This window comes from Orycteropus afer, unplaced genomic scaffold (genome assembly GCF_000298275.1).
Source record: "Orycteropus afer afer isolate SDZICR_OR568_19922 unplaced genomic scaffold, OryAfe1.0 scaffold00233, whole genome shotgun sequence".
In the NCBI taxonomy this organism is placed as follows: Eukaryota; Metazoa; Chordata; class Mammalia; order Tubulidentata; family Orycteropodidae; genus Orycteropus; species Orycteropus afer.
Genome location: NW_006921820.1, coordinates 5306734 through 5327019, shown reverse-complemented (window position 1 = coordinate 5327019; position 20286 = coordinate 5306734). Strand labels below are relative to the sequence as shown.

The following is a 20286-nucleotide window of genomic DNA, read 5'->3' as shown; positions in this document are numbered from 1 at the left end:
TGAGACAAAGTATATGTGAACTGCTGTATGAAAAGTGAATTTACTCTGTAAATCTTCACCCAAATCCTAATTAAAAAAAAAAAAAGAATTATCAACCAGTAAAAAGTGTTTAACTAGTAAAACAGAAGTAGCAAATGCAGGGATCAGTTACTATTTTTAGAAATGAAGGAGAGAAATAAAGAAACTTGTGAGAGGGCTCCTCATATCAAGGCTAAAATTCAGACCTTGTTGGAGAAAGTATAACCGCTGCCAAAGGCTGCAGCTGTGGACCAAAGCTGATAGAAATCACTGGGATGTCACAGACCTGAGCTGGTGTGCAGAAAGCCACTTGCTGAAGTGTGATGGGCCTGAACACATGATGAGCAGGAAGTTTTCCACTAGGGGGTCTTGAGTCAGAGCTGGTATACAGGAGGTGTCCACTGAGATACTGTGGGTTGGAACCAACGTGCAGAAAACCACCTGCTGAGACACTAGAGAAACTTAACTAGAAACTGAGTAGAGAAACTTTCAGGAGGGTGAGCACCACTGTGTTCCCCCCACCCCCTGCATACCCTCTGGCAGCCACACCATACACGCAAGAAGAGCAAACCCCAACCTGAAAGATAAACTATGCTCTGCGGTGTCTCTCTGGTGTCCTCTGTTGATAAAATCTAACATTGCACCAGCCTGCAGTGGTGCACATTGGAAATGAAAGGCTGTACCTTCACAACTGGCACACTTATTATGTGAAGAATTCTTAAAAATGGCTAAGAAAGTTGTGAACGACTCTTGTTGAAAAAAAGTGGGCAGAATATTTGTATATAAAATTCACAAAATGAACACAGGTGGCTAATGCATGTTTAAAAGCATTGTCAGATTCACTATGAATACTGCATTTCCTTATATAATGCATTCGTGTAAATAACATACACACACGTATAACACACATAACATGCATTGTAAGCTAATATGCAAGGGGGCTGTGCGATTTGCCAAAGAAAAAGTATGCATGCATTAGTTACATAAAAATATTATGATTTTTTCTGTAATTTCATCTTGCACAGACTTATGTTTTCTGTATTCTCCATCACTGTGAGGACATTGAATCTTAAGATTATATGTTCTTACCCTCCTTGTTTTCTACAGTTTACCTGGAGTTCTACCTGTTACCTGTGCTTATATTCTTCATTTATCCAAGTTAGGAAACTAGGCTAGAGTTCTTTCCAGGGCCTGCCCCAGCCAATACAGTGAGGCAAGAAAATGTGAAAAAAGAGAAAGTAGATTGGAAAGGAGGAAATAAAACTGATTGTACTTACAGACAGCATGATTGTCTTTGTAGGTAATCCTAGAGAGTCTACACAAAAGTGACTAGAACTAATGAATGAGTTTAGCATGACCACAAAATGTAAGAGCAATATGCATGAATGAATTTCATTTCTGTATGAATGAATTTCATTTCTGTATACTAAAAATGAGCAGTTGGGAATTTAAAAAAAATAAGTACTTGAAATACTAAGAAAATATGAATAAGGTTTTATGTATATTAAAAACATAAAACATTGATGAGAGAAAGAAAAGATCTGAATAAATGGAAAGGAAGTCTCAATATTGTTAAGATGTCAGATTGCTCTAAATTCAAACCAATCTTAATTAAAGTCCCAGCAGAGTAGGCATGTTTTGGCTTAGCAATAGAAAGAGCTGTTGTCATTTAACAGGACTAGCCTACAGTAGAGCTTGCTGCTTCCTTTTGAAATTTCAGAAAGGGGTCAGGAAGACTGCTTTTCAAGGGTGTTATATAGGAAAGTACATGATTAGGTAGGAAGTTGAACTAGATGATCTTCTTTGGCCTTTTGAATTCAGAATCCTATTAATCTGTTATTTATGTCTGAGATTTATAATTCTGGGGCAGGGGGAAAGGGAAATACTGAAATATTCAGAGAAGCTTTTTCAAACATTCTTACCCTTTCCCCAAAGGTGTCCCTCACTTTTCCTCCCACCCTTAAAAACCATTTCATGTAAAGAGGGATGTTACTGATGAGGGTATGTAGCATGAGTGAAGTATTTTAGGCCTCTAATGTGACATTTATATTACATTTTTTTTTTTGTCATCAAGCTGATTAGTCTTCTTAACTCTTTGAATTTTAATTATGGCTTTTCCTAAATGGTATAAATCTGAAGAAAATATTTTTTAATATTCATTTTAAGACAATTCAGCATATTCATATTTTCAATTTCTTCATCATAGTTTAGTAATTATTTCTATATAAGGAACTAGGGAAATTCAAAGATTATCTTTGTAATTGTTCTTCCAGTTAATTATACCAGGAAACCAATTTTTAAAGATACTTTTTGTACCTGAATCAGTAAAAATCCTGTGAATTTTATTATTTAAAAAATTGGTTCAAATATGTATGTATGTTGTTATTGTTGTTGTTATGTGCCGTTGATTAGGACCCGACTCATAGCGACCCCTCCTTGGGTTTCCGAGGCAGTATCATTATGGAAGCTACCTGTTTTTATTCTCTTTAATATCTTAATTTTTTTTTTCTATTTTAAAGCCCCACCTGAATTCCTGAAGCAACCTGGTAATATATACGCTCATGAATCTATGGACATTATATTTGAATGTGAAGTGACTGGGAAACCAACCCCATCTGTGAAGTGGGTCAAGAATGGAGATATGGTTATTCCAAGTGATTACTTTAAGATTGTAGTAAGTATTTTTCAAAGGACACTTTTCTCTGAGGCCTTTAAATGTCTTTAAATGTAATCACCAAGCGATCAATTATCTTACATACACCATTTTATTATGTATTGCTAATGAAGGTAGAAAAATTCCCTTAGATTGTAATCTCTTCATTAGCTGATTAGAAAACTGAGCCCAGAAGTATTTCAGTAGCTTGTGTAAGATCACATAGCAAATCAGTGGCTGACCTAAAGGCCACATCTCCTGACCAGCAGTCTAGTACTCTTATTCAGACACATTGATACCCTTAGACAAATACAGCTGCTGCCATTTTCTGGGTAATGATTTTACGTGTTTATATAAATGACCATTTGTGGCCTTCAGCTCTCTATTCAGGGAGCAAAAATCTGTTTCTTGAAGCATGTAAAATAGGACCTTTGGGAAAATGTATTAGGTTAGTAATGCAACTGAGATAATAAAAACTTAAAAAAAATAATAAATATCATCCAAAACCTAACCAAAAATCATATACTGATACCCAGGCCCTTCTAAATAAGTATTCCCAAGTATTGGACTTTGGTATAACAATATAGATTATAAAGATTTTTTTAAAAAGTAAATGCAAAATGTAAATAATGTTAAGTATATTTAAGAGTACTCTTCCATAATTGTTTTCTACTTTTTATCTAGTAAATGGTTAACTAGTATCACCTTATCAGTGTCATCTAACAACCTAGTAATAGAATTATCTAGGTTTTAGTAATAAGGATTAACGCTGTATCTTAAGATGCATGCATGACATTCATAGAAATGATCAGAAGTAATTATGGTTGTTAAAGACTTAATGTCTCATTACAAGTTTGCCATGTAAGTAATTCATTCTTAGTAGGAATGTATTTTCTATTTTTAAAATGTATAATCACATAAATTACAAAAAGTAGTTCATCAGTATTTAGCATTAACTAAAAAGTAATCTGTTATGGTTATATCAACAATTCTACTCTTCTGTCAGTATTTTGTATGCTATTTTTTTTATTTTAAAGCTATATAGTATTATACAATAAGAATTTTGAATATCAGTTGAATCATAATATTTTATGTTCATCTTTCTCAGAAGGAACACAACCTTCAAGTTTTGGGTCTGGTGAAATCAGATGAAGGATTCTATCAATGCATTGCTGAGAATGATGTTGGAAATGCACAAGCTGGAGCCCAACTGATAATCCTTGAACATGGTAAGGGGGCCTCAAATAGATGAAGGAGGGCTGACTGTGTTTGAGGAACTAGTCATCTGTCACTCAGGAGGCCTCATAATCAATACCCTTGGTAAAGGCCAATGTATGGCATAACTGAGAGTAAAAGGAATAGTAGAATGAGTCATCTCTATAGTTTAAAATTATCAAGAAACACAATTTTAGATTATATTGAAAAGAAATTGGTATTAAGAAAAATGGACAATTATACTCTTACATGAATGTCTTTCAGGTTTTAATCATTGTAATCTCACAAATATATTTCTGCCCTATTAAAAACAACTTCTTAAAGTAATGTTTTTTCCTTCAGTTTTTGCAAAATAAAATTAACCTTGTTTTTCTGATTAGTATCCAAAAAACAATACTTATTATGAAAAATTCAGACAACATTGAAAAGAATAAAGGGGGGAAAAAAAACCCTGAATCTGGGTCCAATCAGAAAAATCCCATAGTAATTTGAACACAGAAAATTTAATATAAAGAATTATTAACTGTTAGAGGGGGTTGGAGTAACAATAGGTTGGCTAGTAAGAAATAAAGAGGACTGTAAGGAATACAGGTAGTCCTCAACTTAAGACTGAGTTCCATTCTGACGTAAGTTGAATGCTTCTTTTTTGTTTTGTTTTGTTTTCATTATCATTACCTTTTATTATCTTTATACATCTGATCTTTATTTGTCTTTGGGGTTTGGAAACATTATGTCTGAGAATGGTAATATCAGCAAATTATGTGCTGTTACATTACATGTAGTACACGTTGCTAATGATAACACAAGCAAAAGCCAGTGGACGGTTGTAAGAGGGGTTCATCGTAACTTGAATGCATCATAAGCTGGGGACTACCGATGTAAGAATGACAGATATAAGGAGCAGCTGTGAAACCTAAGTCTAAGGTATAATGCCCAAGGAAGAGCCCTCCTTCCCCTGCCCTGAGGGCTGAGATCCACATCTTATTTGAGAGGGCTTAGCTATGGTTTACTGGATGGTGAAGAAGTTGCTGTAGTGCTATGCTGGTGAAATGTGTTCAAAGTCTTCTCTCTAGAGTGCTAGGGAAAACTTTTTGCAGGGTATATCTAACTGGAAGTATTCTGCTGCCAACCGAGGGGTGCTGAGTATTGAGGGAAGCTGCCCTGAGGGAAGCTACCCAGACCTGGAACCTGCCATGGGAGAACACTGGAACAAGCAAGGAAAACCCCTTTCCTCCTACAGTGTGTCTCTAGCGCCCTCTACTGATAAAAGCTTAACTTGTGCCATCTGACAAAGGAAAAATACTCAAAGGGCACAGCTTCCTTTTTGCAGAACAGGCAGTGAAATTTGCATTTTTAGCTGAGAGGCAGTAAATTGATAACTGGCACATACCCCAGATCCTACCACCTGAGGAAATTGCATATGAACACACATCAAATTTTATAACTTGCTTTTTTTCGTGCAGTAGCATGCTGTGCACATCTTTCCATGTCAGGAAATACAGATCTGCATCAGCTTTTTCATTGTTAAATAGTGTCTGTGTACCTTTCTTTATATGATTGATTATTATTGACTAAGGAGCTCTGGTAGCATAGTGGCTAAGACGGCTAGCGGATCAAACCCACCAGCCACTCCTCGGAAGGAAGGTTGGGCAATCTTACTTCCGTAGTGATACTGCCTCGGAAACCCAAGGAGGGGTCGCTGTGAGTCAGGTTTGACTCGACGGCACGTAACAACAACAACAACAACATTATTGACTAACATCGTTGTCTCTCTTTTTAACTTTTATGCATGATGCTGTATTGAACTTCATATGATTACTTTCTCATACTAAATTTCCAACTCATAACAACCCCTCCTTGAGTTTCCAAGGTGGTATCTCTACAAAAGTAGATTTGCCCAATCTTCCTTCCAAGGAATGGCTAGTGGGTTTGAACTGCCTGCCTTCTGGTTAGCATTCAGATGCCTTAGGCACTACGCCACCAGAGCTCCCAAATTACCAAAAGTTGAGTGTTATATTAACAGTTCTGTGGTGAATTGATAAGAGCACTTGATGGGTGCATTAGTTTTTCGTTTTAGCAGGTAAGGCAATTATCATTTTGTCTAGTTTCTCATGAATGCATGAAAAAGATGCCACTTTAGATGTTGGATCTGGTATCCGTGTCATATAAGGTCAGATACCAGTGTGGATCCACGAAGAATTTTTCTGATAGTTATGTAACCTGTCCAGGGAAACTAATAGGCAAAGACAACACCTCCTGTGACTTTTCACTAAAATAAATAGCAAATAAGATTTTATATGCTGTTAAAAATGTACTTGAGAGTACTATTATAAAAAGGCACAAAATATTAAGAGTACTTTTTTCTTCATATGTTAGTCTGTGTTACGCCCTTACCTGCATATTGGAAATGATTTAGAAGCATGACATCTGTTCTACTTTGGCAGAATGCCTGAATGTGAGTACCAGTTAAGACACTAACCAAGTCATTGAGGTAGATAGGCTTATTTCTTTTTCCTATTGGCAGTCATTTTCCTTAGTAAACATTGTAACTGTCTTGGGATATATTTACATGGAACTAAGCAAATGCACTTCAGTGTATTTGTGTTTGGAATTTTAAATCTAACTCAAACATTATAAATTGTTGGCTTTATTAGGAGATCCCTAAACTAATCCTAATTGGACTTTCCTTTGAAAATGCTTTTATGAGATAATAATCATGGTTATTGTATGTGTGTGCATGTGTGTGCGTGCTTCTTTCTTTTTGAGGCAATTTTTATGGGTTGAATTTTTTAAGGCCTTGTCAGGAATGCATTAAGAATGGGTGGATCTTGAGAAGGAAAGTATAACTGTCATATTACTAATTTTGCTTTCTATTTTTCTTTTTATTTTAATCTGTAAGCTAAATATTATATGGGAAAGCTAAACAAGGAAATATAACCAGAAATACAAGAACTGGCTATGCCTTCCAGGAGTTTACAGATGGAATAAGGAAAGTAAGAAATGTACATAGCTTTAATACTAGTCTATAACATATGCTATTTGTATGGTACAAATAACCCCCCCCCCCAAAAAAAATTACTGCTGTCGAGTCGATTTGACTCATGGCGACCCCTCCCTGAGTTTTCGAGATGATATCTCTACGGAAGTAAGTTGCCCAGTCTTCTTTCCCAGGAGTGGCTGGTGGGTTTGAACCTTGTGGTTAGCAGTCACATGCCTTAAGCACTATGCCACCAGAGCTCCCTGATACAAATAAAGCAGCATAAAATTCCAAAGAGAAGAATTTTGTCACTGTTACCAGAGAAGGTTTTTCATGGAAAATATCTTTCATAATAGGCCTTGAATAATAGGATTTCCTGGTGTTCAAAAGAGTATCTGGACCAGTCTGGAAATGTAGTCAGAATGGTTAGAGTACCAGTTTCTGTAGGAAGGTGGCTGGTAGAGGCAGAATAGGACCATACTGAAATTAGCCTTAATTACGAGCACTCAGAGCACTCTTGTATAGGCAGTGTGATGGTAGAGTCAGGTTAATTAGAAGAAGACTGAATGTAGACTGGTTGAAGCAATGGCGTTATAACAGACCATTGTGAGATGAAAAGTACTTGTATTAGAGAAATGAAAGGTCTTATTAAAGAGAGATAGATGGCTCATTTGATTCAGACTTTATCAATTGATTGGATATTAGACATTATAAAGAAGTCAGAGATATTTCCAAGGTTTCATCTGAATGACTGGAAGAATGGTGATGCCTTTACAAATCTGGGAAAGGAAAGTGAATTGAAGTAGAAGGGGACATCTACTTCTATTCAGGAGATAAAGAGCTTGCATATACTGTCCCACTTCACAAGAAGAACCTGGATAATCTATAAAAGTATAGCTTCTTTTGACCTCATCAGAGAGCTGAGTTTGCAAGGCAACCAAGAAACCTAAATGCCTTCCCCCTGTCTCCCCAAGGAAATAAGTATAGTCATATGACTTGTTTCACCTTTGGCAGGACATGAAAGAAAGAAAGTAGATAAGAAGAAATAAATTAAAATTTTAACTGTTAGCCTGAGTATAGACTAGTAGCTTAGGTTAGAATAGCTGGGGACCCCAGATACAGAGAGAGTTCAAACTTGCTTACAAGTGCTTTTCCATGGGCCTCCATTGGATGCATGCACTTAAGATTGGAGGCAAGGCAAGAGACTAGAGAAAGCCTACCTCAGTGATTTAGAGGTAGAAGAAGTGATCTATGGCTCCTTAAAGACAGACATAAAACTCCTTCCATTTACTCAGGCCTTTCTGTCCCTTATACTTTAAACTACTGGAGGAAGAACAGTAACCTTCTTAATTCAAAAGCTGCTGGAGGAGGATTAAAAGCAAAACAACTCTGCCTCTAGGAGGAAGAATTCTCTGTCCTGCAGAGTACAGACAAAGACCTATTGCTGGTAGACAAAGGATAGAAGAGAAAGATGCTTTAATTCTAAAATATGTACAAAAACCATTTTGGGCCCCAGGATCACATACCAGTACCAAGAAGTCTTTTACAACTGGGGAGGAATAGGAAACCCCCAAACAAAACCAAATACAAATACAAAGCAGATTTTGGCTGCTGTAGAAAAGAGAGGCACAGGGCCTAGCTAGGACTTGAAACTAGACTAGGATAACAGAGAATCTCACCTGTTCCAACAATGAATCTAACACTGTAATAAAAGCTGTCTGCTGCTAGAGGAAGGGCAACACCATAGAGAGGATCCCTTTTTGGTGTCAGTATGCAGGAGTAGATAAAAGCTGAGAGAAAAACAGGAAAATTGAGAGCAACCCTTTGGCTCCCCATTCTTAGTCTAAGTACAAGGCAGTAGTAATGTACCAGTAGCGGAATTTGAAATCTGTCGTACACTGAAATTAACTGTAGCAACAGTCAAATCCTTACCAAGCTCAGCTCCTAACTAAGCCAAAAAACCAAACCCACTACCATCAAGTCGATTCTGACTCATTGTGACCCTTTAGGACTGAGAAGAACTGTTCATTGGGTTTCCAAAGATATAAATCTTTACAGACACAGACTGCCTCATCTTTCTCCCACAGAGCAGCTGGTGGGTTTGAACTGCTGATCTTTGGTTAGCAGCCAAATCCTTTAACCAAATCCTTTAACCAGCTGAGCTCTTCAGCTCTTGACAAGATTGACTAACCCTTCCACACTAATGGCTTGGCAGAAGAACATGTATGCCTGTTTCTAGATGTAAATAATATTTGTCTCAGTCTCTCCTATTCTCCACACCATGGTCAGCATTTTGTCAAAAATTATTGGGTACAGACAAAAGGAGAAAGAAAAAATAATCTTACTCATTGTCAAGAGATAAAGCAATCGACAGAACTAGACTCAGAGGTGACCCAGATGTTGAAACTCTCAGCTAGAGACTTTAAACTGATTAGTATGTTAAAGGATCTAATAGAAAAAGTGAATGACATGTAGCAAGAGGTGAGGAATTTTGGCAGAGAGATGGAAACTATAAAGAGAGATCTAAGACACTTATATTTATCTTGAGGATAAAAGGGCTCCTCATCCAGAGGGAGGAAACTTTAAAAATGGAAAACATAGTATGAAGAATTCCTACAGAGTGGAAGAATTCCTTCAGGCATATCAGTAGATCCAACACAGCTGAGAAAAGAGTTAATGAACTTGAAAATAGGTCAAAATAAATAAAGGAGAAAAAAAGGGCGGGGGGGACAAACATTGTTAAAATGAGACAAATCAGATGGTCTAACATAAGTAAGTTGGAGTCCCACAAGAAGAAAAGAGCAAGAACAAGATGAAGCAAGTATTTGAGAGATAATAATAATTTTTTAGAAAATGAGCAAGGTCAAACCATAGGTCCAGAAGTTCAGACAACCCCAAGTAGGATGAGTACCAAAATAATAATAATAGCAATAGAAAGAAAAGAAAACATACCTGTACGCATTATAGTCAAACTACTAAAAACTATAGATGGTAAGAAAATCTCAGGCAGCCAGAAAACAAACAAACCATATAATATACAAAAAAAACAAGGATAAGAAATAGATCAGATGTCTTGTCAGAAATTATGAAAGCCAGAAGACAATAGAAAACATTTTTGAATTCTACAAGGGGCAGAAATAAAATAACCCAAATTACATACCAAAAATGAAGCAAACAGACTGAACAGAAAAGCTGAGAAAATTCATTACCATTAAACTTGTGTTATAAGATATGTTTAGGAAAGTTCTCCAAGCAAAAGTGTGGCTCTTTACAAAGAAACAGAGCAGGGCAGAAGTTGTTAAAAAAATCACATTAAGAGAGAAGATCAGTCATGGGAGAAAAGAAGTGCTGTGTATGCACAGGGAGACAGCTGGGGGGCAGGAGTGCATGGGAGGGAAAGACACAGGGAAGAGGTAACTATGGGGAGGAAGTGAGAGGAGAGCTGTTGCATTGTGGGAAATTGTAGTCAATGCCACCAAAGTGTATGTCTGAGCTGCTGTGTGGAAAATGAATTTACTTTGTAAACTTTCATCCAAATCACAATAAAAATTTAAAATAAAAGAGAGAGAGAACTGTCTAAAGCAGTGGCCAGCAAACTTTTTTCTAAAGGTCCAGATAGTAAATATTTTAGTTTTTGTGGGTCATTGGTCCCTATTACAAGTACTCAACTTTTGCTAAAGCAACCAGATAGATCAAACAACTATGACTGTTCCAGTAAAACTTTACTTACAAAAACAAGTGGCAAGTCCTAGTTTATTGACCTTTGGTCTAAGCCAGAATCAGTTTATAACAGAAAATTAAATATATGACAAAAATAACACAAAGTCGTGTGCAGTCCAGTTCTGATTTGTAGTGATCCAATAGGACAGAATAGAAGTGCCCCATAGGATTTCCAAGACTGTAACCTTTAAGGAAGTAGACTGCAATGTCTTTATTCTGCAGAGCATTTGGTGAGTTCTAACCACTGACCCTTCACTTAGCAGACAGGTGCTTAATCACTGCACCACTAGGGCTCCTTAGCACAATGCATAGGAGGGCAGAATTGAAACTAAACTGTTGTAGGGTTCTTAATAGTATGCATCAAGTCATGTGATACTATTTTAAGTATACTGTGATAAGTTAAAGATGCATATTACAAACTCCAGGGAAACCAGTAGAAAATAGAAAAAAAATTAATAAGCAAATAGTAGAAATACGATGGAAACATAAAAACTACTCAATCCAAAAGAAGGCAAGAACCACAGACAAATTAGTGTGAAAAAATAAGTAATAATACCACCTTTTGCAATATAGCAAAGATAAAGATAGATTATTTTAGATATATACATGTTCTACTTCATTTATAACCAAAGAGATAAATAAGTGAAATGTAATTTTTGCCTAATAATAAAATTTTTAATTTTTAAATGAATATTACTTCATAGTGGCTAGCCAGTATGTGATTAGGTTTGCAACTTTCTTGCAGTCTTAGTGAAAATATAAATTGTTACATCATTTACTAAAGCCATTTTGACAATTATATATTAGAAATTACAAACTCAACCCATTAATTGTTCTTGCAGGAATTTTTCCAAAGGAAGGAATCGGATTTAGACAAAAGTTTATATGCATACTGACTCTTAAATTTCAGCACTAATAATTGAAAAAGAAAAGGAAATGTCTTAAATATCCCAAAGTACAGGAAGTTGTTTAAATAATTATAGTACATTGTTATGATGGAAGAGTTGTTGGCTGTTAAAAATCATGCTTTTGAAGGTTCTTTAGTGATATCTGGCAACTCTGAGCATATAATGATAAGTAGAAATGTAAGATACAAAATTGTATATACCAAATAGTCCAACTTTAGTTTTAAAAATTATTATATACACGTACTTAGACATTCCCACACCAAAATGTTAACAGTGATTATCTTTGAGTAATAAGGTCACTGATGATAATTTTTCAGTTTTCTAAAATAACCATGTTACTTTTATAATAAATAAAAGGTTTGCTTTTTCTTTTTTTTTTTTTAAGTTAAGGCTAACTACATCTTTCACTGTCTGGTCGTATGATCGGGTTGGTTATATTTGCAGAGGTAACTTTTTTGAAAATGTTCAGTTTTCGATAATGCATCATGCCAAGGACATTCCCCGTGGCAACTGGAAAAGAAAAATTGCTGTCATGTCGACTTTGACTCATGATGACCCCGTGTGTATCATAGTAGAACTGTGCTCCATAGGGTTTTTAGTGGCTGATTTTTTGAAAGTAGATCAACAGACCTTTCTTCTAAGGTGCATTCAAACTGCCACCTTTTGGTTAGCAGCCAAGTACCTTAAATGTTTGCACCATCCAAGGGCTCCAGTGGCCATAAGCAGAAGTGTAATTGTAAAGATGTTAGTTTGTTATTATTTAGTATTTGTTTTCTATCTATCTGAAAATAGAAAATTTTTTTCCTAACATTTTCCTTGTATTATGATGTTGTATTTAATAGGTGGTAGGGGGGTCGCTATGAGTCAGGTCCGACTTGACGACACATAACAACAACAACAACAACAGGACATATAACCAAAGTAGAAACAGTACCAGATAGAAACTTTACATTTCCATTGGCATATGTAGACTGAAAATTTATGTGATTTTAAGAATTAACATATTTTCTAAAGGATTCTTGTGTGCCTGATTAAAAGTATAATTTACATAAAAAATTATGGCAATTCTGTATTGACTCTTTTCTGTTTTTAAGCCGTTAGTGTAAAAATTTTTTCCTTGTCCCCTTTCTAATTAACCATGAAAGCTAAAAAAAATAAATTAACAAAAATAAATTAACTTTGTTGGTCCCATTATTTTCACAATTGTATTTAAACAATATAGAGTCGAAAATACATACTTTTTTAAACTTACAATGTATTTGTAATAACATTTTATTAATAACATTAATAATATTTTAAACTTAAATGATATTTTTATAAAGCATTACAATATAAATTATTACAGATATGTTAAAAGTAGTAAGAATTAAGGTAAAATGTTTATTTTTTTTGTCCATTAAATTTTTATTAGGTTTTCTTCCTGTCAGTTTGAATTTAAAAATAGATCCCCAAATTATATAATACTGAAATGTAAAAAACAGAGAGGTATGCCTTTTCTCTCTGTGTCCTTTCATATTAAGCTGATAATAGGCAGTTTTAGGACAGTAAGGGAAGAAGGGTTGGTGAGGGAGTAACATGAAATTGTTTTTAGTAAAGGAAATTCATACTTTACCAACGTCTAGGATATTATGGCTGGGACAGATAAGGCTACATATTGAGCATCACTTTTAAAAGATTTTGACAGAACACTCGTCAAAAATTCCATATAGTATCTGAGGTTAATATTGAATAATAGAAGTTCTGGAATAAATGACTAATGGCCTGGCCCGATTAAAGTTGGCTAGATAGCAGGAAATCATTAGTCATTAGTGGAATATTTTAAATCTGAAATGCTAGGATGTGTGATAGTTGGTGTTGATTTTAATCAAAGGGTAAATTCTAATCAGTTATTTTGCTTTTTTTATGACAGTAATGGTAAGTTTAGGAAAAGTTTTACTGAAGACAACTATGGTATGATTTGAAGTTTTAATCAATGAATTCATGTCTGGGAACTTTTTAAGACTGAAAAATGCATCTGGCTAAGGTCAAGGCCTAGATTCTAGTTAACTTGCTAAGTGATTGAATCAAGTACTGAAATTCTGTAATTTAAAATTTTCTATTTAGTAGAGGAATTAAATGATCTTTTAGGTCCCTTATCACTCCAAATAAATACTCTATTAAATGCAGTTGTTTTAGAAATACGTGCATCAAGTATAAGATGTGTTTTAAAACACCTTTTCTGTCTAGATATCGAAATAAATATATTGTTTGCAGACAAATGAGACATTTCATACTAATAATAGTCTTATGTTACTTACCACAATAAGTACAATGACACTTTTTTTTTTTGCTGAGAATCTACACTATTGGCTTCATGCCCCAACCCCATTATGGATGAGGTAGTTAATCTCTGTGAGTGTCAGTGTCCTTGCCTATGTTATAGACAATAATCCCTGCACGGGACAACTCTGAGGGGCAAATAAAATATTGTATGTAAAAAACCCACTGCCATCGAGTCAATTCTGACTCATATAGCAACCCTTTAGGACAAAGTAGATATGCCCCATAGGGTTTCCAAGGCTGTAAATCTTTATGGAAGTAGACTGCCTCATCTTTCTCCAGTAGAGTGGCTGATGGGTTCAAACTCCTGACTTTTTGGTTATTTGTTGAATGCTTTAACCACTAAGCCACTAGAGCTCTTACTATATGTAAGGCATTTTGTCAATTGTAAGGTAATAGTAATCTGAAGGAATGTACAAAACCAAAATACCCATTGGGATTCAATAATTAGTATTCAACTAAATTAAAAGGGAGATAAAGGATAAACTTCATGAAGAAAGATTTGGAGATTTTTTAAAGTAGACAACAAAAATCTTTTTTAAGATGGTAGTTAGATCATTTAACTTTGCAAAAAAGGAGGAAATTTTATCTGACTAGTATGCAAGGCATCTGAAATGGTCTGGTTAAACTAGCTTTAAAGTATTTTAAAATAAATATAACACATGTAATGTCAAAAATAAGAATGCATGATTGAGTACAATAAAAGTAAATTTACACTGTAACCCTTCCCCTAATGTCACTTTTTACAGATAGCCCTATCAACAAACATAGCCTGTGTATTTGTTCATTCAGTAAATATTTATTGAGAAAAATGCTATAAGCCAGTCATTGTGCTAAGCTGTGGGAATGGAAAAACGAAGAAGTGGACATGATTCCATGGACTCATATTGCTTATATTCTGTCAGCAGAAACAGATGGTAAAGATGTAAATTAATAAACAAAATAATTATAGAGCTATATTGAGAATATCAAAATATAAAAACAAAACATAAAAAATTGCTATCAAGTCTGTTCCAATTCGTAGTGACCCTATAGGACAGTAGAACTTCCCCATAAAATTAACAAGGCTGTAATCTTTACAGAAGCACACTGCAACATCTGTCTCACACAGAGCACCTCATGGTTTAGAACCACCTGCCTTTTGGTTGGCAGCCAAGCACTTTACCACTGTGCCACCAGAGCTCCATATTGGGAAAAATGTGGAAATTATTTTAAACAGGACAAACAGAGAGGACCCTTCTGATGGAATGATATTTGAGACCTGAAGGATAAAGAGAAAGAGAGAGAGAGAGAGTGTGTTTTATTCTTACATGTACGTATTCACACATTCTCATATAACTTCATTTGCATAAATGAAATCATCTTTTGTTTTGTGATTTCATTAAACAGTACTCTGTAGACTTGTCAGTACTCACAGATCAGTCTTCTTTTACTTAATTGCTCTGTATTCATCAGACTAGAGTATGAGGGGACTTGGGTTATTGTATTGTTGGTGATAAAAATTTTTCAAATGCAATTTAATAATGATTTAAAATTTATATACACTTTCTCCAAACAATTCTATTCATAATTTATCTTGATATAGTTAACCAATTATTTAAAGATATGTATGTTGTTATTGTTATGTATATTAGACTAGCAAAAATCTGATCTGTCTTTGCTAAAAGAATGTAAACACTGTAGATGGCAGGGAATCATGTTCATTTGTTTTTATTCCATTCTCACAGCTTAACACAATGACTGGCTTATAGCATTTTGCTCAATTAATATTTACTGAATGAATGAATATGCAGACAATGTTTGTTAATAGGGCTGTCTGTAAAAAGTAAGATTGGGGAAGGGGTTAGAGAATAAATTTACTTTTATTTTACTCAATTATACATTCTTATTTTTGAAAATCAAATGTGTTACATTTATTTTAAAATATGACTGGCATATACAGTTTTGCACAACAAATACCTACTTATAATCTTCATAAGGAGTTCGTTCAGTGCATGAATACAATGGTATACTAGGTAGCTGTTAAAAAATGCTGTGGTGATTCAGTGATAGAATTCTCACCTTCTAGATGTCAGACCTAGTTTCAGTTCCTGGCCAGTGCACCTCATTTGCAATCACCACCCCTCTCGTTGGAGGCTTGTATGTGTTTCAGCAGAGCTTCCAGACTAAGACTAAGAAGAAAGGTCTGGCAGTCTACTGAAAATCAGCAGTGACAACCCTGTGAATCACTGTGGTCTGATCCAACAACTGGTCATGGAGATGGCATAGCATATTATTCCGTAGTGCATAGGGTCACCATCAGTAGGAGACAATTCAATGGCAGCTAACAACAATGTCTAGTGATACGGAAAAATATCCAAGATACACTGTTTATGAAACAAGTTGCAGAACAGTATGTGTAGTCTGACTTCATCAGTGTGCAAGGTAAGAAGGAAGGATATAGATATACACAACTATGTCTGTAAATCTACACAATAATCTGTTAATGGTGGTTATATCTGGGGGATTGAATTGGAGAAACCAAATTAAAAAGCTCTTGGAAAGTAAACTTGGAGTATTTGAATCAGGTTTATTCATAGTGATTTTTACTTTGTTTGAGATAGTTTAAAACTTCTTGGGTTTTCATTTCTTGGAACAAAATGCCATGGGAGAAAAATAAGAGTATTTGACAACTATCTGCAAATGTTACCTGTTACAGCCCCCCCCCGAGATGAATTTTATCATACATATGCTAAAACAATAAGTGTAGTTTATTAAAATATTAAAAACAAATTTGTTTTGTTTTATTAAATCAACAAGCATTTCATTGAGTGCATGTGCTCTGTAAATGGAGATTCATAGTTACCTGGTAGAGATCCTACTATGATACATTATTAGGGTAGGTAATATAGAATCACAGATTGTCTAGCTGGAGCATACGTTACATACATACATATTCACTGCCATCAAGTCAGTTTGACTCATTGCAACCCCTCCTTGGGTTTCCAAGGCAGTATCTCTACGGAAGTAGAGTGCCCAATCTTCCTTACAAGGAGTGGCTGGTGAGTTTGACTGCCAGCCTTCTGGTTAGCAATCAAATACCTTAGGCACTATGCCACCAGAGCTCCCCTAGAGTGAATGGTAAGAGATGTAAATAGCTAGCCTAGCTGAAATGGAGCCTCAGTTAAGTGTCTTATCATATGTTTACTTAACTGTTATCAAAGTCAGGTCTGATATTTTTAGCTATATATATATATTTTAAAAAACAGATTATTAGTTTCAGAATTTAGTGTACCACTCCAGCAAGGTTAATGTTTTCAAGATAGAAATTATTTATGTTCTCTTTTAATTTCAAGTGTATTCTTATAAGTCAGTACTATGAGTGAAGCTTTTTGATGGCAGGGAATCATGTTCATTTGTTTTTATTCCATTCTCACAACTTAACACAATGACTGGCTTATAGCACTTTAAAAGGGTTAAAGAAGTATGTCAAGTGGTTTTAGAGAGGAAAATAGAAGTTTGAGATACCAGTTAAGAGGGTTTTGCACCTTCACATGGGTTGTTTAAGACCTTTCAACTAGATGGTTGCAATGGAAAGAGAGACTCTTCTTTTTGTCCCCCAATGAACTTATAAACCAAAAACCAAACCCACTGTTATGAAATCAATTCTGACTCATAGTGACCCTATAGGACAGAGTAGAACCTGACCCCAAAGAGTTTCCAAGGCTGTAAATCTTTATGAAGCAGACTGCCTCATCTTTCTACTATGGAGCAGCTGGTGGGATTGAACCACCAGCCTTTTGGTTAGCAGCTGACTGCTTTAACCACTGGGCCACCAAACTGCTTTCAATGACTTATACATGGTAAATATTTATTAAATATTGAATATATTTCCTAATGAAGGGAGATAGGACAAGATTTATGATTTATTGGATATTTAGGGTAAAGGAGAGAAAAAGATTGGTGTTTTATACTACAAAAAAATTAGAAGGATTAGATAATTCTAGGAAGATGGTGATATAAACGGAGCTTCATTCTGCCCTTCTCCCACAAATGTAATCAGGGAGCCAAGGAACGCAGCAGGGAACTTGAAGACAAACAAGAATCAGGAGTCACATACAGTAGGAAAATCATTCTCCTCCCATCCCTGCCCCCTCCCTGCAGCCACATGTTCCACTAAATGTTGTGAACTGGTGAGTGGCCCCAGAAAAGGAACCTGGTTATGTAACCACCACAGCCCCTGCCTGTACAAAGAGATAGTACCCCAAGCTTCTGCTTTAAAATCAACAAGGAAGACCTCTCCTGGGATCTGTTTGGAGTGTGCCAGAACCTCCACTTCTAAGCTCTCAGCTGCAAGCCTAGTGTGAATTGCTACAGAAGGCCCATGCAGTAGAGTCTGCTCTCATAGTCAACACTCTGCTTGCTTCCCTGTGCATCTTATAGCTCAGACCTCTGAAATCAACAGGTTAGATCTCCTGGGGAGTCAGTTGAGGTGTGTCTGCTCCTCTTCTCTCCTGGTGCTGAGGAATGCTGACTGAGGCTCCTGGTGCTGAGGAATGCTGACTGAGGCTCCTGGTGCTGAGGAATGCTGACTGAGGCTTCTCTTCAGTGGAGGCTATACCCACAGCTGACATACTACAGGAGGGGCTCTGAGAGCAACATGGCAGACCCCCTTGGGGGGCCTATTTGGCTTGTGCCAGCACCTCCCCTACCTACACATTGTCAGCTGCAAGCCTGCTGTGAATTGTTACAGAAGGCCCATGCAGTGGAGTCTGCTCAAATAGTCAGCACTCTACCTACCTCCCATAGTTCTGGTCTTTGAAGCCAACAGGACACACCTTCCTGGAGTTAATTAGAGCTAGTCTTCCCCTACTTCCAGTTGTCAATGATGGCTGTTGACTGCAGTTTCTGTGTGCTAGGAAGGAGAAGTCTTGGGTGGAGACTGTACTCACAGCCAACAGTCTACTAGGGGGACTTTGATAATAACAAAGCAGATCTCCATGGGGATGTGACCAAAATATGATACCCCTCCCCTACCTGGTAATAATGTAAAAACAAAATGATCTGAAAAAATAACGCAACTGAAAGGGACAATAACTGAAATGAGAAACAATAGGACTTATCAACACATTTAATCAGGCAAAAGAAAGAATCAATGAATTAGAGGATAAGATAGTTAAAATTAAAGACACTAAAGAGCAGGAATGGAGGTTCAAAAAGGCTGAGCCCTGTTTAATGGAATTATGAGACAACAGCAAGAAACCTAATATACACATCATGGGAATTCCAGAAGGAGGTGGGAGAGAGAGAGGGACAGGAAGAATATTTAAAGAAGTAATGACAGATAATATCCCCAATTTAACTAAGGACATGAATCTACAAATCCAAGAAGCTCAAAGAACACCAAGCAGGATAAAATCAGAGATCTACTCCAGGAGACATCATAGTTAGGCTCTTAAAAAGTAAAGATAAAGATAATCCTGAAAGCAGTACTTGAGAAGCAGTCACATACAAAGGATCACCAATAAGATTAAGTGCCAGTTTCTCTTGAGGAATATTGGAGGCCAGAGGCAATGGAGTGATGTATTTAAGTGCTGAAGAAAAGTATTGTCAACAAGAATACTATACCCAACAAAACTATCCTTCAAGAATGAGGGTGAAATTAAAACATTCCCAGACCAACAGAAGTTGAGAGAGTTCATATGCACCAGACCAGCCTACAAAAACACTTATGGGAGTTCTACAGATGGATGAGAAAAGACACTAGAAAGTAATTCAAAGCTACTCATAAAAAAGAAATTTTCCTAATAAAGGGAAATGCATGGAGAGTTACAAGGGTTAGTAATATATTCATGCTTGATTATCCTAAATGTTTTGTACTTCACATTTTTTAACTAACAAAGATATAAAAACTAAGAATGAAATTATTTTACAAGGCACATGAAATACAAAGACCTAATTAGTGATAACAACAACAAAAGAGGAGGAGAAGAATGGAATAGATACAGAATTACTTGTAGATTACTGAGCTTAAGTTGGTATCAACTTATTCTAGAATGTTGTAAATACAAGCTGTTAAATGGAATATTAATGGTAACCACTAAGAAAATATATAAAACCCATACACAATGAAAAGGAGAAGGGAAACAAAAAGGTTTACTACAATAAACCAACAAAATGCAAAAGCAAGTGGTAATAAAGGACAGACAAAAAAACAAAACAAAAAAAAGCCTTAAGAAACACACACACACAAATTAAAAACAAAATAGTAGGAGTAAATCACTTCTTATCAGTAATTACTGTGAATGTAAGTGGACTAAGTGGGCTAATCAAAAGGCAGAGAGAATGAATTTTTTTTTTTTTTTAAAAAAAAAGATCCAACTATATGTTGTTTACAAGCAACACCTAAAACCAAAGGACACAAATATTCCATGTAAATAATGACCAAAAGAGAGCTGGGGTAGCAGTCTTAATATCAGACAAAGTAGATTTTTTTT

The 20286-nt window shown here is 35.7% G+C and overlaps 1 protein-coding gene across 1 annotated transcript in view; it reads left to right on the top strand.

The window, feature by feature from the left end:
- NEO1 (neogenin 1) overlaps positions 1-20286 on the top strand; it is a gene marked incomplete at its 5' end in the record, with an annotated part of 232516 nt that overhangs the window by 97534 nt on the left and 114696 nt on the right. The window contains 2 exons of the mRNA XM_007949004.1: positions 2538-2692; positions 3780-3900. Of these exons, the coding sequence (XP_007947195.1) occupies positions 2538-2692; positions 3780-3900 (276 nt within the window). The remainder of the gene's footprint in view (positions 1-2537; positions 2693-3779; positions 3901-20286) is intronic.